At 42.8% G+C, this 25,118-nt stretch overlaps 1 protein-coding gene across 1 annotated transcript; it reads right to left on the bottom strand.

Moving 5' to 3' along the window:
• rftn1a (raftlin, lipid raft linker 1a) lies at nt 1-24,777 on the bottom strand. The gene is made up of 10 exons (XM_006787618.2): nt 24,523-24,777; nt 18,136-18,287; nt 11,241-11,424; nt 7,292-7,400; nt 4,860-5,583; nt 4,572-4,775; nt 3,548-3,657; nt 3,281-3,384; nt 2,773-2,848; nt 1-2,455 (listed from the first exon to the last, which is right to left on the bottom strand). The coding sequence occupies exons 2-10, from the start codon at nt 18,281-18,283 to the stop codon at nt 2,003-2,005; spliced, it is 2,112 nt and encodes a 703-aa protein (XP_006787681.2). The 5' UTR covers nt 18,284-18,287; nt 24,523-24,777; the 3' UTR covers nt 1-2,002.
• Between the last annotated feature and the right edge of the window lie 341 nt (nt 24,778-25,118).

Raw genomic sequence — 25,118 nt, 5'->3', positions numbered from 1 at the left:
TGCAAAGACTTTATTGACTCTTTTTTTTTTTTTTTATATGAAGACCTACATGTTACACTACTTATACACAACACAGGTGGTCCAGGAAATGAGTCGTAAATATCAGATTTTTAAATTACACGTTTTCTAAGGTCAAGTTTACCCAAATTACAAAAAAAAGTGTCAATTAATCAACAGCCTCTAGTAGTAGCCGTGTAGACTTTGATTTGTTTAACACAGGCTTTGTTATCTTTTCCTCTGACAAATTGCAACCAACACCTTATTACAATAATAAAAACAAGACTTCAGTGCACTTCAAATCCCGACCCTTGTTGTTTATCTGAGATTCATACTGATAATGTTGCAGGATAAAAGTTTATAAACCCTTAAAGTTTTTTCTATATTTCTGCATAAATTAGATCCAAACTGTTACTGGATTTTAACAAAAGTCCTAACTACTGATTAAATTTAAAAAAAAAAAAAAAGATGCTTATTTATTAACTTCATTTAGTTATTGAGGAAAATGATCCATGATTGTATGTCTGTGTGTGGCAAAGGTAGGTGAAATCTGAACCTAAGAATTTCCAGTTTTAATCGGCTAAAACTTGACTGTGTGTGTGCTCTCTGTTTTTATTTATAGAACTATCAAAGTCTATTCTTTATAACTCACATTTAGGGAAGTGAATAATTACCCTTTGTCGCCGTACGTACAAAGGAAGGAAGGAATTTCTAAGGATTTCAGAATAACAATTGTTTACGCTTACCACCCTGAAAAAGGATGCAAACCCACCCACTAGTGTTGCCCTCCCCAGGAGTGGCTGACAAAGAGAAAGGAGTACGATAACCCCAAAGAAACCCAGGCTAACTGCTTGGATAATGTTTGTAAGTCTATCATCAGGACAACACTGAACAATAACGGTGAGCTGCAGAGGAGTGTAAGGAGAAAAGCACTGCTCTCCAAGAACACTGGTGCAGCTTACTAAAGATCACATGCACAAGTGAGATTTGTAGCTCAATGAGACTAAAAGAAATTGTCTTTTTGAAAGCACCCCATTGAAAGATAAGAACCTCGTCTGATATGTGAAACCTAGTGTTGGTAGACTTATCGTTTGAAGCTTTTTTTGTGGCATCTAGGCCATAATGGCTTACCAGTGGCCCAGTCATACCAGTAAATGGTCACTTTCCTCAATAGAGTGTCACATAATATCTAACCTTTATTTAACTGTGTTTTTCTACTTTTCACACTAGACAAATTTGATGACATATTAGATCATGTTGTTACAGAAATATGAAAAAAACAAACTTTTTCCTGCACCTGTGAGAATTTAAGCCATCTGATAATTATATATGTGCTATTATTATTCGTTCTAAACAAATCCTTTAAAATAGGGTAGATTATTAACAATCGTGACCGAGATACGTGAGCAAAAACACACATTTAAGCGCTCACAAACTGGAATCAAAACAACGTATCAAATGATTTAAATACCATCAACATCACTGAGCTGCATCCTTGTTACTCTTCAGCCGTCGCATAAGCAAACACAAACGGATCGATTTAGGCTGTAATGCAGTACTACGCACTTGTTTTTCCTCTTAAATTATACTTATTTCCATACATATAAAAATACAGTGAGCCCATTGAAATCAAAACTCACAGTCCTATTACAAGAATGTAGTAAAATACAACAGTGTGAAAGAATAATACTTAAGGCTTGGACTGGAGGCTAACTCTAGGTTGTACAGTCTCATTTCATATAAAGACACATAGCAGCACCAACCCGAAGCAGAAGACTGCACAACACTTTTCCCATTTACAGGAGCTACGACCTCAAAAGGCATTGTGTTAATGCCCTAAACAGAGCAGATAGAAGCGTTAGCAACAGAACGCAATATGAATACAGTGGTTATTTCTGGGCTTGTTCACAAAGAACTAAAAAAATGCAAGTCAACAAAAAGTTGAAAAGCTTTTTTATAGAATAACCAGCTTTTGGTCCCCTTTGCCCGCTTTGTGCCGAATATGTCAACAGACACCAGAAAAGAGCTGTTGTCTGATCCGCTCTTCCACCCTCGCAGCCTCCTTGGGTCCTGCGTTGGCTTCCTGATAGAAATCTGTCCATCTTACTGACTTCTCCTGCTTGGGCAGTGGGATCTTGTCAATGTCAGTTTCCTCTTCCTGGTCTTCAAGAGAAGCCCTGCTCTTCGACAGGAACAAGAAGTCCTTTTGATGTGGTGCATCCTCTTCCCCTTTATCCCCACCTTGCTGCAGGACTGCTCTTTTGCTCTTTCCGCTGTCCCTGCTCTTCCCTCCTCCTCCCGCCTCCTCTTCCTCCTCCTTCTCCTCCTCCTCCTCTTTTGAGTTTCTTCTTAACCTGTCCATCTCTGTCTCTATCAAAGGGGACCTGGTTTCTCGCTCCTCTAGCAATTCTCCAGTAGCACTTTTCTTTGCCTTGCTGCGACCCCTGAGGTTCAGCATCTGAAATCAAATACATGCGTTTGAGACAGTTTTGTGCTTTGTGTCATATCTTCTTCTTTCTATCTCTCCAGACACCTGACAAACTACAACAAAGCCTCTTTTATTGATGCCTTCTTCCTGTACAGTTTGAGGCCAACTATTTGCCTATTATTAGACTTTTCCGGAGTGGATTTATATATTCGCTGTACATCCCATATTTAGAAACATGACTTTTTAATGGCACCTTCTGTGACATAAAGTCACGTGCCCTAAAGGCACAACAGAAGAAGAGTGACAGGTTTGTTGCGAAGATTGAAGAAGAAGAAAGGGAGACAAACCTTGAAGTCTTTTCTCTTGCGCTGCAAAACGGGTCTCTGAAGAAAAAGAATTTGCTTCGTCGACAAACTCCCGTCACTGCACAAAGACAGAGAGCTGCACTTTTACTACTGTTAACCCGCTACGCTGTAATGCGAGAAGCGTGCACGCCACTGTATTTACTGAAATCCAGTTTCTGCATGCTGCAGTTTGTAAAAGTGACAGGTTACAAGACAACAGCAGTTCAATGACAGCGTTACTGCTCGCGAGCCCTGGCTGATTTCAAAAGCGGTTTCATGTTGTGATGAGCATATGATCAAGATTTGTCAGATCTTGGACCATCTGCCCTGCATATCTAAGCCACGCTGTCAGTCCTAATCCTAAAAACAATGAGGCAGGCAACATCTTAGGAGAAAGAATCAGTCTACAAAGCGTAGTCCTTGCTGAGTTTAGGTGATACGATTCAGAGCACGTACTGACTCAGTGGATCTGGGTGCATGGTAGGACAGTTGTGTGTTTTTTCTTGGGTACCTGTTTGTCTTGACAATGGGTGTGGGTAGCACGCACATCAGTCTCCATCCATACGGAGCTAAAGACTGAAGCAGTGGGATGTAGTCTGTCTTCACCATAACACCCTGGACAGAGGAAAGAGTGCTAATGGCTCACATATAAAGAATGCAGTCATACATATATGCATGCAAAATGCAAGCAGGTAGGTAATGGCACAAGCTTAAAGCCAAAATGGTTGCTCAAGAGAGCACATTTTATCTAGAGCTTTAAAAGCCTGAAAAACCTCACGTCAACAACTGTCCACTGCTCAACTACGATAGCATCATAAGAAGTGTTTGCAGTTTCCTCAGCAGAGGTTTGGAGGATGAACACGCTATCCACAGATGAAACCCCATTAGCTGGAGAGAAAAAGGGGACAAATTGGAGACAAGAGTTAGATAAACACAAATGGATAAATGGGATTCAAAGAGGAACTAAAAACTAAATCTCTATTCTCCAATCTCTCATTTTTCATCCCCTGTTCCACTCGACTTAAGCCTGCTTATTCCATGGGTGGCTGAACAGTGACTTATGGCATAAGCCGTGGACTTTCTGCACATAACACCATGCATATCATCCATTACTCAACAGTGAAGCATGGATCTACAGCCTGAGCAGCCCCCCCGCCAACATGGATTTTTGAGGCTTTGATGCTTTTTTATTTTGGCAGATTTTGGTTTTACTGCTAGCAACACTGCTTCTTGGTTCAGTTTCAAAGTTTGCATTCTGGGTTTTTTTGTTTTTTGCATTATACAGACACGACAGAACATGGGAAAAAATGGAATAAGAAACATCCTGTTGTTTTGTGTCTGCTTCTTGTCGAAATTAGTCACCTTATAACTTTAAAAAGGAGGCTAGCGAATCATGATTGTGTTTGCAGATTACTGTACTGCCCCCAAGAGGCCAAAAACATATGTTTAGGTTTAGGAGTCTGATTACTTAAGCCAGAGAGGTTGTGTATTAAAGGTTAAAAAAATGCACTGTCATAGATGTAGTGGGTGAGGAGTTTGTGTTATTGTATTGGTTATGTTAAAGCTGGGTGCTTTCCACACCATGAATCTATTCAAGCATAGAGTATGAAAGGATTCATTTAGATTAATTACTGAATTGGATAAAAATAAGCCAAAATGACTGAAACTAAAATCAAACAAGTGAAAACTATCAATTAAAGACATGAAAGGAGTGGAAGCACAACCTTGGTCTGTCAACTTTTATTTTACGTGTGACAGTACATGGAAAAATGGTGTTGCATTGCTATGGTTACAGGACTTACCGTTATCATCTCTGAGATGGAAAAACCCATCAATGAGGTGTGCTCCACTGTTGAAATGCTGGGTCAAGTGGTCGAGCCAGTGTGCATCAACTCCTGTGATTAGCCCTGCCTCCTTTTGCACTTGCAGTGGCACCCTGAGTGAGTAGAACCTCATAGAGCTGTTCAGCTCTTCTGTGTGGTTGTACAGTGCAAAGAGCTGCATTCCTACAGGACATGCAAACAGGTAAAATTCACAAACGCAGAAACAACCCAACTAGTAAACAAGCAAACAGGATCCTGCGTACTTACTGGCCTGCGCCAGTGGCGAGGTTGCCCCCTTGTCTTCTTCGGAACTCTTTAGCCTGATGTGGTTGTTGTTGTGCGTCGTCACTGTGCTCTGCCCACGTGCACGAGCAGACTTTCCTTCACTGTTACGATCCAGCTCTGGAGAGCTGAGCCAGCTGTCTGAGCTTGAACCACGTCTCTCTCTCTGGTCTGGAAGGCTAAAACGTTTTTCTGTGCATCCACTCAAGTTTCCTTTAGCTCCTGGTACACCACGCTCCTGCGGCCTTGTTGAACCTACTGTTTCTGGAAGGGTCGGACTTAGCCCGTTCCCCTGGGTCTCTGCAGAGCTTTGAACTGTGTCTAAACCAGGTTTGACGTGATTTTGAGGTTCATTCGTTGACTCTTTGAAGCTGATCTGTGAGGTAAGAACTTGTTCACTAGACTCTCCTGGGGCGGGGCTAAAGTCTGGTTCTCTTGGGCCCAAAGTGCTGTGCTCCTGTGGATTACATTTAAACTCACAATGATCTAACTCAGAGGAGCACCGATCAGTTTCAGCACCATTTTGACGAGGTTCTGTAGGATCCGTTGGGCTGGTGTTGGCACTGAAGGGGTGTCGATGTATGGGAGAAGGGCTTGAATGTAAGGACGACAGCTCGTCGGGATCCCAATTTCCTAAGAAGCAAGGTCCTCCCCCCGGCTGCTGGAGAAAGCCCACAAACATCACACCTTGCTCTGCTACATCCTGGATCTGCAACGGCAATATTTGCACACCCATACGCTCTATTATAACAAATCTGAGCGATGCATACATATAAAGGATGTCTTTCACCGCACCACAAATAAATTTGCAGTCTTTTTTTTTTTTTTACTATAGGCAAACAAAGCCTCATTTACACACAAACAAAGGCTGACATACGCAGACTAAATATTCTGCAAAATAACAACCTACCTAATCATCTGCAAAGATCAAATATTCAAATGACAAAAGGACCTCATTATCTCAACGCACCCGTGTGTGTACATGTGTGACAGAGTTTGTGTGTGCGTCTGTGTATGTGTGCGCATGCCGCTCCCTCCCACGGAGCTCTGGTGGTTAATTGTCAGCTGATATTTGGGCTGACAGTTTTAGACAGACTCGACAGGAGAGAAATCAGATTGCAAACTAACACTGAACAATAATGAGACACATCTTCCCCTATTACCCGCTACTTTTGACACTTCACTCGTCCATACATGCATATCACATTTTTAAAAACACTCGCTATTACCAACACACGCGCACAGTTTACACACAGATTTATCTGATGAGTATGTCCAGAGGCAGACAGAGAGGGGGTACGCTAGTGGGGCGAGAAAAAAAAAAGTATAAAATTTCAAAACTGAACACACACACATATATTCCATCAGTCTGCCTGCTCGATGCAGCTCCTGGGTTCTTATCTCGAACTCTCTCTGGCAGCTTGTGATCTGATTGGTTATTCATGTCACGCTGCCGAAGCCTATCATATTATACTCAGTGATGTGCATTTCCATCCAGTCAGGTTTTCCTTTGTGCTCTCTGGGTGTTCAAATGCCAATCTATTCAATAGTGCACATTTTCATTTCCCAATGTAGAACTGTTGGAGAATTCATGAGCAGAGAGACTAAAAGTGAGTTTAACAGCTGATAAATGCCAACCATGAGGCTCTGTGTTGGCATGCCATCTTTGGGGCTTACTTCTTTCTGTAGTTTACAATGACACTCTCTTCGTTATGTTCCTTCTCCTTTGGTTTCCTTGTTACGGGTTTAGCAAACAGTGTAATTGGAAACTAGTCAAAATCCAGTGTCTTTTGCTGATTTCTTCTCTTCCATCTTTTTTTTAAAACTCCCTCTTGGGTCCTACGTATGACATCTGGGCTTGGGTTTTTGTTCAGCTCCTGTCACAACGCGTTGTTAAAATCTCTTCAGCCAGGTGAATTTGCAAGATTTTAAAATGGAAAAGCCCCATTTGAAATGAAGACGATCTGCATGCTAGTACCAAAGGCAGAGCTACCATATGGCACAGACAGGCAATTATAGGCAGTTGCCTGTGGCCATTTGAGCAGGGTAATATTTCCTTTACCGTCACAGTCGTGCTGTGCCAACGTGAAACACACAAACACACACAGAGAGAAACAGGGCAACAGGTATGGAGACAGTGAGCGAGGAGGGTAAGTATGGTAAGGTAACCATGAAAGAAGAAGAATTTTAAATATACTTAATGTCTTCCTGTCTTCTTCTGACCAAGCAGGAAACAACCTGTGTGCATTTTTCACAACAAGGCCTTTCCTCATGAGGACCAGCATTCTGCACATGCGGCTTCAATAAAGTAACACTGGATGATGTGTTGGATATACGAGGCGATGAAAGTGACATACTATTTTACATCTATATGACACAGTGAAGCTTGAGCTGCCTACACTTGCAATTGAACTCACCCTCTTGACGTAGCTCTGGATGACTTCTGGGTCAGCAGCCTGATGACCAGCCACACAGACATCCGTCTCCAGACGATTTCTTGCCCATCTCAGTTGGCTTTTCTCTGAACTTAAGGGTGAGAAAGAAATTTAAGGTGAGAAATTTATACTTTAGCTAAATTCTGCTCTTGTGAAGTAGAAAATGCCAGAATGCGCTGGCTCTCTAATGACATTGTGCTAGACGGTCTCATTTAGTTTTTTATATCTTGGTCATTATAGCCACAGCATGACCAAGTAGCATTACATAGTAGCATTAGTCTAAAGGAGCCACAGCTATATAGTATCTGGCAGATGTGCTCCTGTTCACAAGCACTCATTGGCTCAAAATGATTGCAGCAGAAACATAATGTCAAATCTGATACGGGGAAAATTTTCCATTTTAGGAGAACACACATTCATCAAAACCACAAAAGACTTATTAGACAGAAGAAGGACTGAATTTCCTTCTGCTCCCGCTGCAAGACACCATCATAAAAGGAGTATTCAGATACGCCTCTTCAGATTTGGATTGAGGTCAGTGGGAAGGCCGTGGTAATATCTTGCGCTCTGAGGCGTGAGCGACATTCTCAGTTAGATTTGAAACAGTAGATCTGTCATATTTTTTTCCCTTTCATTTTTAGGGTTTTTGATGAAAGGGGATGGTGGTGATGGGGAGATAAAAGGCAGAGTAAAGGGGACGGAGGGGGGGTGACGAGGACAAAGGAAAAGTGGGGGACGGTCATCACTGAAGAAAGCAGATGAAAGGATGGAGAGATGGTTTCTCTCTTTCAGTGTGCCGTTCCCCTCTGGCGAGTGCTGATGATGCAATCAGCCGTCTCCACGGTGACAGGTGCCAGGAAGCAGCAGGACCACTTGGCAGGAGGGGCATCAAAGGAGCAGCTTGGCACCTGTCGGTACACTACAGTGTGTGTGTGTGTGTGTGTGTGTGTGTGTGTGTGTGTGTGTGTGTGTGTGTGTGTGTGTGTGTGTGTGTGTGTGTGTGTAAACCATTGCTTGAATTCACACAAGAGGAAGAGAGAAGGCTCTCCAAAAACTGCAGACTAAACAAAGTAATGCCTTTAATTTCATGGTCTATAGATGATGGGAGTTTACAAACTATGTAATCAAAGCTCTCTGAATGAAAGACAAAGGAATGATCCTGTCTACATGAGACATCTTTATTCAAATAATTATTTTAAAAAGGTTCTAGTAAGATGATGACTTGTTGGAGAGAGCATGAGCTGTTAAAAGGATCAGATCCTATCCATATATCTTGAAAATGGAAAAAAAAATAATGACAGAAATGGGATGCAATAAACTACCACCATCTAAAAAAATATCCAAAGAGAGAATTTCCTCTCTGTTCAAATACTGGTGGGCTTATAGACTACAGCTCTGTAGCCATGCTAGTTCCAACATGAGGCACACCATTGTTTTTATGCTAGCACCACTTCCTCATGCTAGCCTGCTAACCATAGACCAGAGGTGTCCCAGGACCAGAATCACCCCGGCAAAGACTCCAGTCCAGCCCACTTGAAGACTTTGGAAAATGTGAACCACTTTAAACCTCCACCATGGCACTTCATATTACACCAAAGTAATCAACTAATGGGTTAAAAAAAATTAATGACAGAAGATATCCATTTTTCCCCACTACAATAGAAATGTAACATTTTCACACTGAAGAAAAAAAGATTCTGTCATCAAAATTGTTTTGAAATGTAACTTTTTTTTCTTATATTACAATATTTGAGAGATTAAATGTGTAGTTTAACTTCTTCACACTGACAGAAAGAGGAGTTTCACTGGTCTGGCCTACGTAAGATCAAAGTGGTCTCTACATGGCTCAAAGTGTAAAATTAGCTTGATATCCCTGCCCTAGACTGTAAAAAGCATGAACATAAAGTCCAGGTCAGAAAAAAAGAAGCCAATGCCGAAGTGCCTTGAATCTGAAGGCCACTAGATGGGAAAGCTGTGGCTGCAAAACCCTTGAGGTGTTCCTCACTCACCTCTCTTTCCATCAGTAAAGATGATTAAACTCTGGCTCTCTTTCACTGTTTGTCTTTTGGCCTCTCTCTCCCATCATCCCCAACCTGTCGCAGCAGATGGCTGCCCTTCCTTGAGCCTGGTTGTGCTGGAGGTTTCTTCCTGTTAAAAGCAAATTTTTCTTTCCCGCTGTCACCAAGTGCTTGTTCATAGGGGGTCATCTGGCTGTTGGGTTTTTTCTCTGTTATTGTAGACTCTTTACCCTACAATAGCACCTTGAGGCAACTGTTTTTGTGATTTGGTGCTATATAAATAAAAATGAATTGAATTGAACTGATGACAGTGCTAAACCTTAGTGAATCCCTGAAACATAAATGTTTCTCTAAATTTAGTCGGGCAGATTTTTAGGTAAGTCACAAAATGGGAGAAACATTTTAAACCTCTTATGGTCAGACTAGCCAACCATTATTCTTCTACTGGGAGCAACTGAAGTAATCATAAAATTCAGTACTCCACAAACTATAAAACTGATCTATCCTCTGGGTCTGAAAGTAATATGCAGCAGTGCCCTAAACTTATTTTGTTTCTAACAGCCAGTATGGAAAACTCTTGTCCAAAGAAGTTTGATCATATAGAAGACCATGGGAAATGTACCAAGCGTCTGGTTCAATATTCCTCAATAATAAGGCCTCATCATATCTTATAGACCTCATAGTACCATCGTATCCCAACAGAGCTCTTCAATCTCAGAGCGCAGAGGCATATTTTCAATTTCCAGAAGAAGAGCCTTCAGTTATCAGTTTGGACTCTGAAGACAGCCACCCTATCTACTTTTAAGATTAGGGCCCAAACTTTCATTTTTGATAAAGCTTATAATTGGGGCTGGATCACATGACACTGAACCCTTACTTTGTTGTGCTGCTTTAGGCTGGCTGAGCATTCCTCCTCCTTTCACCATTGTTCATTGCCAGCTCGTTTTCATGCTGCAGTAGCATTTCATAAACTTTTCTCTTCTGTCTCCTAAAGTTTGTGTTTTGTCTGTGCTCCTTCGATTTTTTTTTTCCGCTCTTTCTCCTCCACCCCACAACCAATTGCAGCAGACAGTTCACCCTCCTTGAGCCCAGTTCTGCAGTTTCTTCCTGTTAAAAGAGAGTTCTTCCTTTCTACTCTCACCAAGTGCTTACTCATTGGGGATTGTCTGACTACAGGGGTTCTCTCAATAATATTCTAGTGTCTTTACCTTACAATACAAACAGTCTCAAGACAACTTCCTGTGCCAAAATGGCTAAAAATTTAGCATAGGCAACTGGAAAAAACAGGAACGTCAACATAGGATAAATGAAAATCAGGAAAACAGACGGAGAACATTGGGAAAACTTAATATGATTCAAAGATAAAAATGAAACAGAGCCATCAATAAACACATCAACAGGACTACACATATGATGATATATACTCATAAATAATGAGCAGTGTTAGGAGAGCTCAGCGTGCACAGAATGTATATGGTTTATATTTGGGTTCATTAACTTCTTTGATGAGACACTGAAAATGAACTCAGGTTGGAAACATGCAAGAAGTGAAGAAGAACTGGGTTACAGATGAGACAGCTACACAATTTAGTCTCAGTACAGTATATTACATTTATAGTCAAGAGTGAGAGAATTGGGATACAGAACTAAAGTTAGCCATTTTAAGTGGCTGACTCACCAGCAATTAAAAAAAAGCAGGTGAGGAAGCTTGTGATAATGAGTCTCAATTGGCTTCCATGTCAAAACAATGAAGTCACATAGGCTGGCAGCTTCAAACGAGTGCCTAAATGAGGCTGCAAATTAATCATCTTAATTATCTTAATCAATCTAGAGTGAATAATCTTACAGGTTACAATTTCTTCCCTAAAGCTGGGTACAGTTGCTCAAGGCATAAGCATGTTTAATAGGTTTACCTCTGTGTCTCTCGGACCAGCACCGCCCGGTGGAGCTGGCGCTGGATGTGTGCTTGGCGGGGCCCGCAGGGGTGAACAAAAGGGTGGACGGCAACCAGGACAAAACCCTGTGCGTAGAGCTCCCTGACTTGAACCGGCAGCTCTCTGACCGAGGACAGACAAAGGACTGATGACACCGGCACCTCTGGAGGGAGGAAAACGGGTGAGAGGAAAGGGAGAACAACAAGGTTATACAAGGATAGGGTAATGGGAAATAAGGAGCAGGTTGTAAAAGGTGGCAGAGAATTACATAGGAGTGGATAAAAGCTGAAACAAAGAGGTGGGGGCAGAAAAAAAACAGAGGTGGGGAAAGAGACAAAGGGACAAAGGGTGTGAAGGAACAAAGATGGAGCATGTTTCATTATGATAATTCACACTGAACAACAACACATGGCATCTTCATGCTAACTAATGAAACTAATTACACCGGAACTATTAGCCTCTGTCCTCACTGTCACCAGCACAGTCTGGCTTTTGGAAAACACACACAAGTGTGCAGGGACACACACTGTTATGGATGGACAGATGCTGGAAAGTGCTTATTTTGGAACCACATTCGCCCATATTAACAGAGAGTTTAACACATCTTTCCCCCCGACACAGACACACACACGTACACACATACATCAAAAGGTTTGACAGACAATGCTATCACATCGCCTGTTTGGGCGTACGGTATTAGCAGCAATCGCTAACACAGAGCTGCTTCTCTTATTACCAAACACAATGGAAAGAAAACCCGTTTACTTCAGTGGAAATGGTTAGCAGGGCTTATCGTATGGAGGCAAATCCACCAGGGAGAGCGCAATGTTTGTGAGAGCGACCCTCTTGAGGTCGGTGCATTGTAGTAAGGCTCTCTGCCTGTTTACAGGCTTTTAAGGAAGCATGCACGTGGCTGGGTGTTTGAGCGAAGCCAGGTGTGTGAGAGGGAGGAGGACGGCAGGGAGGGGAATAAAAAAAAAAAGAGAGAAGACAAGTAAAGAAAACAGCAGACAGAAAGAACGAGTCGGTTAGCAGAGCTGGGTTGGAGAAGGAGGAGAGCAGAGAAAGAGAGCGAGAGATGAGGCTGTCTGTTTGTGCCTGAATGCTTGTCATCCTTCCCCATTCAATCTCATTTGCATGGGTCTGGAGAAGAGAAAATAACCTGAATAAATTAACTAGACACACACACAAAACACACAGACATCCACACATGGAGAGAGAGAGAGGGAAAGAAAATGTGCAAACCATCTCATTTTCAATTTGTTCCTCATCATCTGGCATGTTCACACATACACACACACATACTTGCCAGCTTCTTGGGTGTCTGTATGTTAGGGATACAAGCACATGAGGACACATTCTCCTGACTCCCATCTCAGTGAAACAATGGGAGAAAGAAAGTGGGAAAAAAAACTCCCAGAGAAAATCCAACCATCACATCATTTTGGCATAAATGCTTGGAACCACAAGAGCCTTTCATCAGGCAAACACTTAAAAGGGTGTCTGTGGGGACTTATCAAAAGCAGTACAGTGATAATAATAATAACAGCTGGAGACTGGGGTAGGGTGGTGGTGGTGGCGGTGGTGGGGGGGATAACAACGATCCTGTCACCGTAAACAGTCATTAGCCGTCATTAGCTCTGCACGGCTGGCACTCACCCACCAACGAGATGCAGTCGAGGCATCGCAGCTAATGCCGACAGGAATACAGAAAGTTATTAGGGTGTTCTGCAAGTGCTTTAGGCTGGGAAGCGACTTCATTTATACCGTCTGCCACTGTGGGATTTAAAAGGGAGGATGCGATTCTGCTCCAGAATGGGAACGGCTCAGGGCCGAAAAGCTGGCTGGAGTTTTGTGGTGCCAGGGAGGTTAGTGTCAGAAGGGTGAAAGAGTCTGATGGGTGCATCAGTATCAAACTGTCTTTTTTTCTGTGACTTTTGGGGTTTGAAACTAAGAGGGCAAAGTGCACATTTAAGGTAAGTATGAGTGTTTTTATCAAAATGTCCATCCACACACTACAACTGCTTAAAAGAGAGACTAATCCAAGGATACACTGTTTCACGGGCACAAGAAGCAACTGTGGGACACTCTGTGGATCTTCTATTTTTGTCTCAGCTTTGACCACATCATTGCCACACTGGGCTAAAGGCAATGTCTCACTTTTTGACCCATGATTTCACAAGCTACATGTAGAGCGTGAGAGTCATCCCCTTCCTGTAGTTGCCTGAAAGGGCTTATTAATTCCATGTACAAATCCCAGAATTTAAATGTGTGACTGTAAAGCATATTTTGCAGTGTATGTGTGCCACAGCAGCACTGTGCGAGCGAATGCGCGAGTGCGTGCGGGCCATCTTTTTGCCTCTGTTGTCTGAGTGTGCGCGTGCGTTAGGAAGAAAGCGCTTGCGCTAAGCCTGCTAGGTGATGCATGGGGATTACTACTTACAGCCACCCTCAAGGCTTATCCCCCTGCTTGCTGGAGGTTCACGTTTATTTAAATATCCTTCTAATGACTTGCAGAGGTTTCAGGCGAGGATATGTGCCAAAACAGTGACTATAAAATAATCAACTTCCAGGAGCCTGGAGCTCCCCCGCTGTTTGAGGAATGTAGCTCCAAGTTATGAGAGTTGCCGGTCAGTATCTGAGCTTTGACAATGGAGGAACGATCTCCTCAGTACACACACTTTATGAGAAATGTCTCAGAGAAAGCGTCGGGTTCACAAAAAATGGCTGACGAGTACAAACCGGAGAGAAAAGGTTTTGCTGTGGTGAGAACACAGTGTGGCGCTTAAGGCACATACAGTGCCCATGTACTTGTGATGCTGTGAATTCCAGTCTGGCTCACTTTTGACACATAGCATCTCTCTGCCATCTTTGCTGGCATTCTCTCAAGGCCTTTTGCCAATAAGACTGAAACTGCATAAGAAAAAAACATGGAATGATTTGAAGTACGTCAGGCTGACAAGCTCTCCGTTTTGAAAAATGTTGATATGCTTACCTTGAAAAAAATGCGTCAGGCAATGTGCAGGTGCCACAAAGTGATGGATCTGTGGCATGCCAAATGCATCACATGAGATATTCTAATGGCAAGGCCATGTAAGAAAAAATCCGCCATAACGTCGTGGTGTGAGTGAAGTACACAAAAAATACTTCAATTATACACGCAAAACCATTGCAAAAACTGTGCGCATAACTCTGCTCGAAAATAAACTTGCCCACAGGTATGCAAAAGCACCGCAAACAACTCCAGCTACACACACACAAACACACACACACAGGGACACGCACAGAGCTGAGCATTAGACACATGTTGTAAGTTTTAATGAGCCGAGTGGGTCTCCATCTCTGCAGGGCAGCAGAAAGTCATCAGCAGAGTTCAGCTCCTCGCTGTCTGCTCCAGAGACCAGCGTTAGTCACACAGCATCACACCTAACTTCCTTCCTCACACGTCGGCAGAGTCCTGGCTCCCGCTCACTCGTTCTCACACCTCTAGCTCTCTCTCTCTCGACTTCTCCTCTCTCCTCACTCACAAGCTGCTCGTTCCCCTCCCCGCACCAGACCCAGCTAGCATTCACCACAACTCTTCTTTTTTTTTTTTGTCCTCTGTTCTCTAATAAACCACCATGACTGCACTCTCCACTCTTTTCTACCTGGTTTTCCATTCTTTTTCATTTCTTCTGTTCATTACTGAGCAGATCTTCCACACCAAAGCCGGCCGGGTTTAAATGCCACACCTGGCTGTTAGATTTCATACTCTACATTCACGCTGACAATGTCGAGGTAACCGATCAGTGTTACAGCAGCGATGATGAAGATCATGGTACCTTTCGCCAAGCCAAGACGATCTGTCAAGCTACAGCAGACTGGAGAGTAATAAGACCGAAGGAGACATTAGAATGGAGTCACGTGACGAGACGCGCCTTGACAAACCAAATAAATGGCCATGTGTGAACCGCAGGGCAAATGCCCGAAATGTTGAACATATTTCTCCTCATCCTCCTTAGATTAATCACAGGGTTGCCGTGACCCGGAGCTGGGCTTAGTCACATGGAAAACAAATAATATTTTTTCTTTTTTAGCTCAACCACTGCGAGAGCTCAGAAAACAAAGGCTGATACTGTATCATCAGCAACATTGTTTCTGGTGAGTTTCATCACTCAGCGGTCAAAGGTCAACTTAGAAATCACACTGTGCTCCTCCTCACTCTGAACATTAAGTTCCTCTTCCCGAGGACACAACTTAGTTTAATAAACAGCCATCCAGTCTCCCATATTTCACAGCGGCACCGGGGAAAATATTTGTTTTTCGTTACTGTGGAGGAGTCATCAAGTCACGCTGGCAGGGAAATAATACTATTAATGGAAGCCAAATTGAATTAAAGCACGCATTTGACCGTGGGTTTCCTCAATGACACAGGCTGACATACAGATTCCTCTATCTGCCTCCTACATACACACAAACACATACACGCGCACACACACAAATACAAATAAATCCCTTTGCTGGGAATGAGGTCTCTCAATCTCCACAAACAATCAGATAATCCTCCAGGAATCCTTCAATTCTCTTGGTCTCTCTATCACAAATGGAGAGAGAGGGGCCGGCATATACCCTCTCACAGACACACACACACACACACACACACACACACACACACACACACACACACACACACACACACACACACACACACACACACACACACACACACACACACACACAATCAATTCATAGTAGCTGTGTTTATCCTAAAATAGTCTACCAATCTTAAGCAGCTCAGGTGGCGTCAGTGAGTTTACCATATAAATGACCTGCCTGTCTGTTGAAAGATAACACTAACTCTGTTGACTAAGTGCTATGAAGTGTTTTTTTGTGTGTGTGAATGTAGCACCGTGGATGCTTATATGATCACTGTGTAAGAGTGTGTGTGGTCCTCCTGTATCTATATGTGTGTATGCTGCGGCACATGTGATTAAACAATTTATCTGCTACCACCTTCAGCAACAAGGAAGACAAGCAATCCTCATGTCTATTGTCTGTTTTGGTCACCACCATTTGGGGTTGCCATATTTCTCTCTGCCAACACTAGAGCCTAACCCACTTGCCAAACATAACAGGGCTGGCTGAAAACGAAGCCGACTGGCAACCGGACCAGTGCCACTTGGCTGTGGCTTTGTGCCTGCTGTCTGTTACACTGTTGCATTTGAAACTCGAACAGAAAAAGGATTTCGGTGAGCTGCTCGCACCTGCTTCTCCTTGTCAGGTGATGAAGTGCACAGCAGAGGGTCTTAGAAACATTAAGCCATAAGGCAAAGAGGCTTCGACGCAACGGTTTCTCCTTCACACCCCTATTTTTCACCTCACGCCTTCTCTCCACAGACCACACCGGCATAATGGCAGAATTAGTATTTTTAGAAACCAAATGCCTCTTGAGGATTCTCATCAAATGTTCTAAAGACGCAGTCAGCATACACGCCCACGCATTATCAGACACACAATTGTTCATATTTGCAAAACGGTGCAAACAAAAACGCGCATTTCCAAAGGTGGCATGTTGCACTTTAGTACACTGTCACTGGGAGAGGGAGCAGCAAAGGGATGTTAGAGGGCATTGCTGCAGCACAATAACAGCTGAATCTCAGAATTAGAGGCTTTGAACTCACTGCAACAGGAGCTGCACGCAGAAACAACTTCAACTTATAAGCCACTTTCTTCCCTCAAGATACTTAATGTAGGAAAAAAAAGACAAGAGCTGCTGACCTAAACATTTCACTTGACTGTTTAAAGTTAGAATAGCTACTGTGGCTATTTTACGAGTAGTACACACACACATGCGTGCACACAAATCTGTAACCAGAGTTCAGGATGACAAAGCAAAGGAGAGTTCGACATAAAACAGCAAACTGCAGCAAACAACCAGGCTCAGTTTAAAGAATTCCTCAGAAGCACTTTGGAATGGCCAAATGTGAAGGCACATTCCTCGGAGCCTCCTCCAGACTGGAACTGGGACAAACAGGAATCAGATCTGAATGAAGCTTGCCTGCTGCATATGAGGGCCAAGATTTATTCTTCTTATTTGAGCTGCGTCTGAAATCTCTTTCAGTCATTCATTTAGTCAGTCACTCATTCATTGCTGTCATAGCGATTGTTAGCAAGCAGAAGGATTCGGGAACTAAAATTTGTAAAGGCATCTTTAGATTCGCTCTGCCAAGAATCAATTATAAAACCGATCTATCGGTTACAAAGGAAACAAATACTGAGAGAGCTCTTGTTAAAGCCAATAGCTATTAGACTAAGCTGAAACAATCTGACAATATGGAGCAGACAGATGATACTGCTAATGGGTGATGACTTAGTTTCTTATTTATGGTTCTGGCACTTAAGAAGGAATAACTCTCTGCATCTGTTTTAACTTTTGTTACTGGTTAGCTGGAAAACTGAGTCAAGTATCCTGCAGCTCTTCCTTCCTTCAGTTTTGGCCTCTAGTAACCGTGGACTGTATTTGGCTATTTTAGCTGCTAATTACACACCTATGTTTGCCAGCTACTCACTCACTCGCTTTAACGTCAGTTTGGCACTTGGCAGGAGCTCACAGTCAGGTCGTCAGAGCTTTTTTTTTCACCGTAGAAAACAGGATGGCATCAAAACCGTAAAGGCGTAGGTCGTATAACTAATATAATGAGCTGAAGGATGCTGATAAAAAAGCTCCACAGAGCTGATGTGAACAGCGATCTTGCCGTATGTGTTTCAGCGAGATTACGCAGGGCCAGCTCGAGCTCTAAAGAAGAACAAAGAAAACACCTGTACACATAAATGGGGACATGTTTCTGTCTGTTAAACAGAGACTACTGACAGGACGTGGAGCTGCACTTCATACCTTCTTTTCCCAACAGGAAATCCAGGAAGTGGTAGGTGTAGGCCACTCCTACTTTGGTCTCCACCTGAGGACGTCGGAGGGTGGAGTAGATATTTCCTGGGCTGTGCCTCTCTTCGGTCTTGCGCAACTTTGGGAGCCTACACCCCATATCTCTGTGTGAGGAGAGGAGATGGGTGAGATTAGAAAGCTTGTTCAAAAGATCTGCGATGATAAGAAAAAAAAAACCACAGAGAAGCATGGAACAAAGACTTGAGTGGGAGACATGGAATCGATTGAGTTTCTAAATATACAAAATGCATTAGCACTTCCAATAAAGTGTGTGATAGTCACACACAGGCCTAAATCCATTTTTTGGGGGGGAGGTAATGTGTGTATCTAAGGTTTGCACGTTCATACCTCACACAGACACATGTGCTGCTGTAGCGCACTGAAATATGAGAGCGTCAGCCATTACCTGCTTGGTGGGCTGTGATACGTGCATCTCCTAATCAAATAGGGCTGATTGAGAGCGACATGTTTGATCAGAACGAATTAAAGGAGAAATGAGACTGATTTCCTGCCCTGTCAAGCAGAGCGACACGAGACTAGATAGAAAGAGGAGAGGAGAGGGCAACCAAGGTATTAGGCATGTTGTACAGCTAACCAATTTATATGTTGATCCAAAGCTTGCCTTGAAGCACAAAGAAATCCGTGTTCTTTTAATAAATGTAAAAAAAAAAAGGAAAAAAAATGATGTAAGGACACCAGATTGCCTTGAGAACAGGTGATTGGAAAAACAGTTCAGTGTATGGCCTAAAATTTCTCTGGTAAATGCTATAAATAATTGGGAACAGAAAGTAGAATTACAAAAAGAGGGGGGCAGAGAAAGGGGCTAAATGACAAGAGACTGGGGGGCGTGGCCAAAATCAAGCTAATCAGATGTGACAGGGTTGGCACTCTCCAAACATCTCCACAGATAAGCTTAATATTCCCGTCTACCACGGCCCGTAAGAGTCACAAGATGAGGCATCTGCATATCTATGGGTGCGAGTGTGTTCTTGTGAGCGTGTATATGTGTTCCCCAGGGGCAGGTCTATATCTGTATCGCCATATCTGTTCAGGGAGCATGGAGAATGACACAGACGCTCCCATTGGGCCAAGTGCATGGACATTAACTCGGCTAACGATCCTAACAGACTACATTAAGCCTGGTTTGCGCATGCATGCATGTGCGTGTCTATGTGTGTGTGTGCAGTATGTGGGTTTGGGTGACTTACAGTTTTTATCGTATTGTACATGCATTTTTGAAAGGTTAAAAAGTTGCAAAAAATAAACAGGGAAGCAGCTTTGTTATATTTTTATAGGTCATCTGCCTTAAAACAGTACACTCAGTTATAATAAATTTTGCAAAGAGCACATAATTAAAACTCATCATTCTTTCAATAGAACATGCTGCTTCATAATGAGGACAAATGAGGAGAGATGGCGGGATGATGCTTTGGGGGAAGGAGAAGGAGAGAGTCAACAGCATATCTTATCAGATTGTCTCCCTTTTCCTTTTGACCCTTCTTAAACTCCCATAAACCATTAGATCTTCGCTGTCTCCTGTTCTTAATTTGCACAACGCTCGCTCTTACGTCTTCTGTCCACCACCTTTGATTAGGGCCACTCCGTGCACACTGCTGGCACAATGGCCTTGATTATCCTTACAGTAAACTCTTCATTTTTCTCATTCTTGCTTTTTGTGTCCGTCTGATTGCCAGTCTTGCAACATCCTCTTTCTTGTCACCAGTTCTGACCTCTACATTTGCTTCGTCCAACCACATTTCTTTTCTTAACGTCTCTCCAGTCATGCTATTTCAGTCCTCACCTTGCACGACCTCGCTTCTCACTGTGTCCCTCATATCACTGTGTGGACCCCAGGAAGAATAGATGCTGCTGAGCTTTAGCTGATGGGAATTCCAATAAACTAAACCTTTGCCGCATCTATTGCCATGTGCCACTTCTAATCCTTTCTGTCTTTACAATATAACATTACAGTGTGCCCTTCCACACCCCCTGTCCTCTAGCCATCCACTCCCTTTGTCTGTTGTCTCACGAGTCTTCTCCCCTGCAGAGCCTACTAAGTCCCGTAAAAGTATTACAGTGTCTCCAGACAGGCAAACAGACAGTCGAGTAGGCCCCGAGTTATGACTGAGTTACAGCGTGTACATTCACTCCCAAATATTTTCCCTCCTGGGCTCTACTTTAATACACTCTGTCTGCTGAGGGGGTAAAGGCAGGGTAATGTGGGGATGTTTAGCAGACTTCATCCTGGCTGGTTAGGGAATAGGGATTTAGGTTTGGGAGTAGATGGTAGGATCAAATTTAGGAGGGAGGAGGAAAGATAGGGAGTACAATCATATAGAGAGACAACAGTCTTCCATCACTTCCCTTGGATCTGCTCATCATCCGATTCCAAGTTTTGCCCCATTCCATGCAAAACCTTCAGACACATCACATCCATTCAAAGTCTCACTCCATTCACAAGGCAACAGTGGGAAACCATCACAACTTGGGATAACACACTTACCGTTTTGATAGTAACAGCTGATTTAGTTGCTCTTAAATAAACTGTGATTGGTCTTGGTCCTGACTGGCCAACTGCTCTATTCTATTTATTCGACACCTCATTATCCCTTTCGTTGTATTCCGTATCTGTAATTGGACGCAACACTGGAATGAAAAACCTAGGTTGTAGTGCAACAGAAACTCGTCTGAGTTGAAGACTTGAGGCCTTTTTCGCTACACGCGAGGCCTTTTTCTCTACATGTCGACTTCAAACAGAATCTCTCGCTTGCTGTCGCGCAAACACACAGGCAAGAAAAGGCCTTGACAGCAAAAAAACATCCATTAAACGGGTAGAGACAGGAGAGGGAGACAGATAAAAGGAGAGAAGAAGAGAGAGAGCAGAGTGAAGAGGGAGACAGACAGGGAGTAGCAGAGGGCTTCTCATTAGAGAATCTCTTGTAACAGAGAGTTTTGAAATGACAGCAGATTTACGCGAGAGCATAATCCGTCTGCACTATGCCACCGCTCTGCTAACTCCTGTGCCACTCGGGAAGGGGTGGGAGGGTGGGGATGCGGGATGCCCGATTTCCAAGTAGCAATATTCATCGGCAGCAGAGTGGAAGCTAAATGATGGACGCAGGCTGTGGGAATCACAGTAAATGCAGATAGAACCACTTGGGAGTCACCACAATGGTGAAAAGCTGAAACTGGCATTTTCTGTCTGATACTGAACACTGTTATTGTTTTAGGTCTAACTCAATAGCATACCTGCATTAGGCCCCTCATAATCTATTGTATTAGTCACTTTAGCTGAAAACAGTGGCATCTGGTGCGGTCTTCTGCAGCTGTTGCACATCTGCTTTAAGGTTTAATATGTTGTGTGTTCAGAGATGCTCTTCTGCATACCCTGCTTGTAAATAGGGGGGATTATTTGAGTTACTGTTGCCTTCCTGTCAGCTTAAAGCAGTCTGGCCATTGTCCTCTGAAATCTCTCATCAACAAGGCATTTTTTCCCAAGGAACTGCTGCTCACTGGAAATTTTCTCTTTCTGGACCATTCTCTGTAAACTCTAGAGACGGTCGTGTGTAACAATCTCATCAGATCAAGACCAGCCCATCTGACACCAACAACCATGCCAGATACTAGGTCACTTAAATTGCCTTTCTTCCCCATTTTGATGAACCTCCCATACTGAAGTTCATTTTGAACATCTTGACATGTCTACATGTCAAGATACATACACCCTAAAATCATTTACTGACATTTGACATCTTCCAAAAACACAGCAGAACAAAAGAGGAAATCCTACCTGTGTGCGTGTGTGTGTGTGTCTATGTGTGTGTGTTGACTGACCAGGGCAAGTTGCCAATTATTTAAAAGCAATGGAGAATGTCAGAGCTTGGCTGCAATATATTCCAGTATGTGCTGCTACAAAAATAGAGATGTTTCCATCATACACAGAAACATGGATCAGCATATTTACAAGTAAACCGTGTGAACTAAAAGGTCAGTCTTCTGACTGCTGGTAAGGCTCAGATTCAGACAGGTTTCTCTCTCTTAGCTCTTTATGCTGTCAGACAGAGCAGACACACCATATATGGTCATCTCAGGTGCACAGCTCTGGATGTGATCCCCAACCACCAGCCATTCAAATCTTCTGCTTATGAGGGGCAGCCAATCACAAGAAAGCTGACTTAAAAGAAGAGGGAGGGATGCACTCTGGGCCAGTGTAAAATAAGCAAGGATTACTCTAAACTGTGACTCATGCAAATACACTCAGGAATTAAAAATGAGCATCATAGGTTTAGTTTAAGTATATTATTGTCAGAGTAATAACATTAATATCTCTTCGCTATTTGCTAGCATAATGAAATACTAACCAAATTCTAATGAAAACCACATGCTTATTTAAACAAAATGATTACAGTAATCTAATTTACAGTTTCTGGGATAGTAAAAATATAACAGGGGCTTGAAATTGTACCATGCTTGCTACCAGAAGTTAAAGAAGAGTGTTAGCTGCCTTTTGCAGCAAGTATAAGCATATAGTGCTTGTTATCTTGTGTATCTGTTGCACTAAAGTGATTTATAGCTACAAAGAGGCAAATAAAACAGTCACTGCTGGCTTCCATTTTCCTTTATGGGCCTACTTTAAAAGCCACAATTTGCACTATTTGTGAGTGGATGGCATTATAAATAGGCTAGTGTACATGGAGAGTTTTGTTATTAGTTTATCCCTTTTTTAAACATTTTTATGTATGACTTATTCCCCTTTAAAATCTATGTATTTGTTGAATGTATATATATTTTATATAAAATATGTTTCAATATTATTTTTCTATTTTATATGATATATTTTAAGTCTGTTGTTCAGTACTTTGGTCAGTGGTTACTGTTTTTAAAGCGCTTTATAAATAAATATAAATGGCTTGGCTCCCAAAACAGTTTGGAGCTCGGATTTAAGTCACGCAGTTTACGCAGTTGTTTAACAGTAAATCAAGGCACTAATGAAAACTGCATGCTTATTTTAGCTATCTTACATACATGCGTTTGCACAGTATTTCACTGAATTTTAAAATTAGAGGTGACAGACTAAGCCCTGGGGCGTCAGCTCACCTCCCACTGGGTGGGGAGCTCCACTCAGATCCTATTCAAGAATGATGGACGCTCATCATCAGGAAAGAGAAGGGGAAAAAATACAATGAGGCAAAAGGAGACAGAGAGAGTGATAAAAGACAGGCAGGGAGCAGAGAGGGAGCATGTCAAGTTGCTAGGAGCGAAGTGTGACTCCCCCTAAGCAACAAAGTAGTCACCTCAAACGGTGTTTTAATGAGGATGCACTGGGAGGATAAAAACAAATTATGACATTGATGTATTGGTTTGTCTCACAGCTTCTCGCACAGCCTATTTTTCTTTTCTTTTCTTTTTTTTAAAGCACAGTTTATGAACAAAGGAAGATGGCTTAGACTGGAGCATCAATTTACTAAGCCCCGAGGTTCCTGAATCCATCATACACGGGCCTATTAGACTGGATATCAGAGGAGCGACAATAACTGGTGACACAGAGAACATCAGGCAGCTCTTAGCACGGCCAGTATGATAAACTGGGTGTCAGTCACCGCTGGTGCTGTACAGTGAGCAGTCATACATACCCGTGTGACTAATCGCTGTCCCGTGCATTTTGTGAGCGCAGCCTAGCTTGAAATTACATGTTTCTGGTTTTCCTTTCCCCCCTCTCTGGTGTGTTCAACCCCAACCACACACACACACAACACGTGGCTGGCTGGTGGAGCCCGTTAACGGCGGTAGTTTAGTGAACGGGAAATGATACATGACAGGGCGCTTACGCACCAAATCTTTCACGTTGTGACGCGCGCGCACACACGCACACACACATGCGCTTTTCCATCTCCGCTCGGCACATTTAGCTTACTCCGTCACGCTATATCTTGAGTTCACTTCAACCTGTGACAGTGAGCAGAAGGCTTATTCATTTCGTTCCGCCATGAATATAAATGGCACACAACATCACACAAATCAAATGACTGTCTGAACGTCTAAACCAAAAGCATTTCTCTAGCTGTCACCGGTGTTTTATAGTGCAAGGCTCCCAAATCTAAAGTAAAAAAGAACTAAAGAAAGAAGGATTTCTTACTCTTGGAAACGCAACCCCGCCTTTAAAGTTGTTTTGAAAGCTGTAAACTCTAGAAGATAAGTTACTCAATAGTGAGAAAAGTTATATAAACATTATGTGCACTTTAAAAAAAATGCGCAAACTCAAAACGCCAAGAATCATATACACATTGGTCCCATTACTTTGCAGAAATTAAAGAAAATCCTATAGTTGTTTTTACTCACGATCACGCAAGTCCCGGTCTTACGGTGTACTGGAAGCCTCCTCACGCTTGAGTCAGTCTACGCGCTTCCCTCTCCTCCCTCTTATTTCTTTGCGTGTGCGCTCCAGTCACTGCTGCTAGAATGAGACGCACTCGCTCTCCTCTCTGACAGCTCCAATAGGTAGAAAACACGAATCCTTCATTTAGAAACAACTGACTTCACTGCAGGCTAGCGATAAAGTCCCTCTTCCTCCCTGCAGCAGCAGCGTGTGGTAGAGACGAGTGAAGGAGAGGGCGGTTTATCTCATCCTCTCTCCTCCTTCCTGTTGTTCCTCACTCGCAGCTCTAGGTTTGGATTCTCTGAAAACACTTTAGGAGAAATATGCACCCCTTTAGATGAGGGAGAAAAAAAAGTTACCTCAGTGACTACCCCGGGGTAATTTACAGATGTTTTTGCTCCAATAAGTAGTCACAAGTCACATTCTGGGTACTATTGGGATCATTAGGCTCTGAGACTTTTGTTTTTCCAAGGTCTTTCCCCCTTTTAAAATTCATATTTCATAAGAAGCAATCCAGACTTATCCATAATTCAGAAACGTCTGACTGAGGGGGGGTGGG

The sequence above is a fragment of the Neolamprologus brichardi genome, chromosome 22 (assembly GCF_056152115.1).
Source record: "Neolamprologus brichardi isolate AB-2024 chromosome 22, ASM5615211v1, whole genome shotgun sequence".
Classification (NCBI taxonomy): Eukaryota; Metazoa; Chordata; class Actinopteri; order Cichliformes; family Cichlidae; genus Neolamprologus; species Neolamprologus brichardi.
This window is presented reverse-complemented; position numbering and strand designations above follow the sequence as displayed.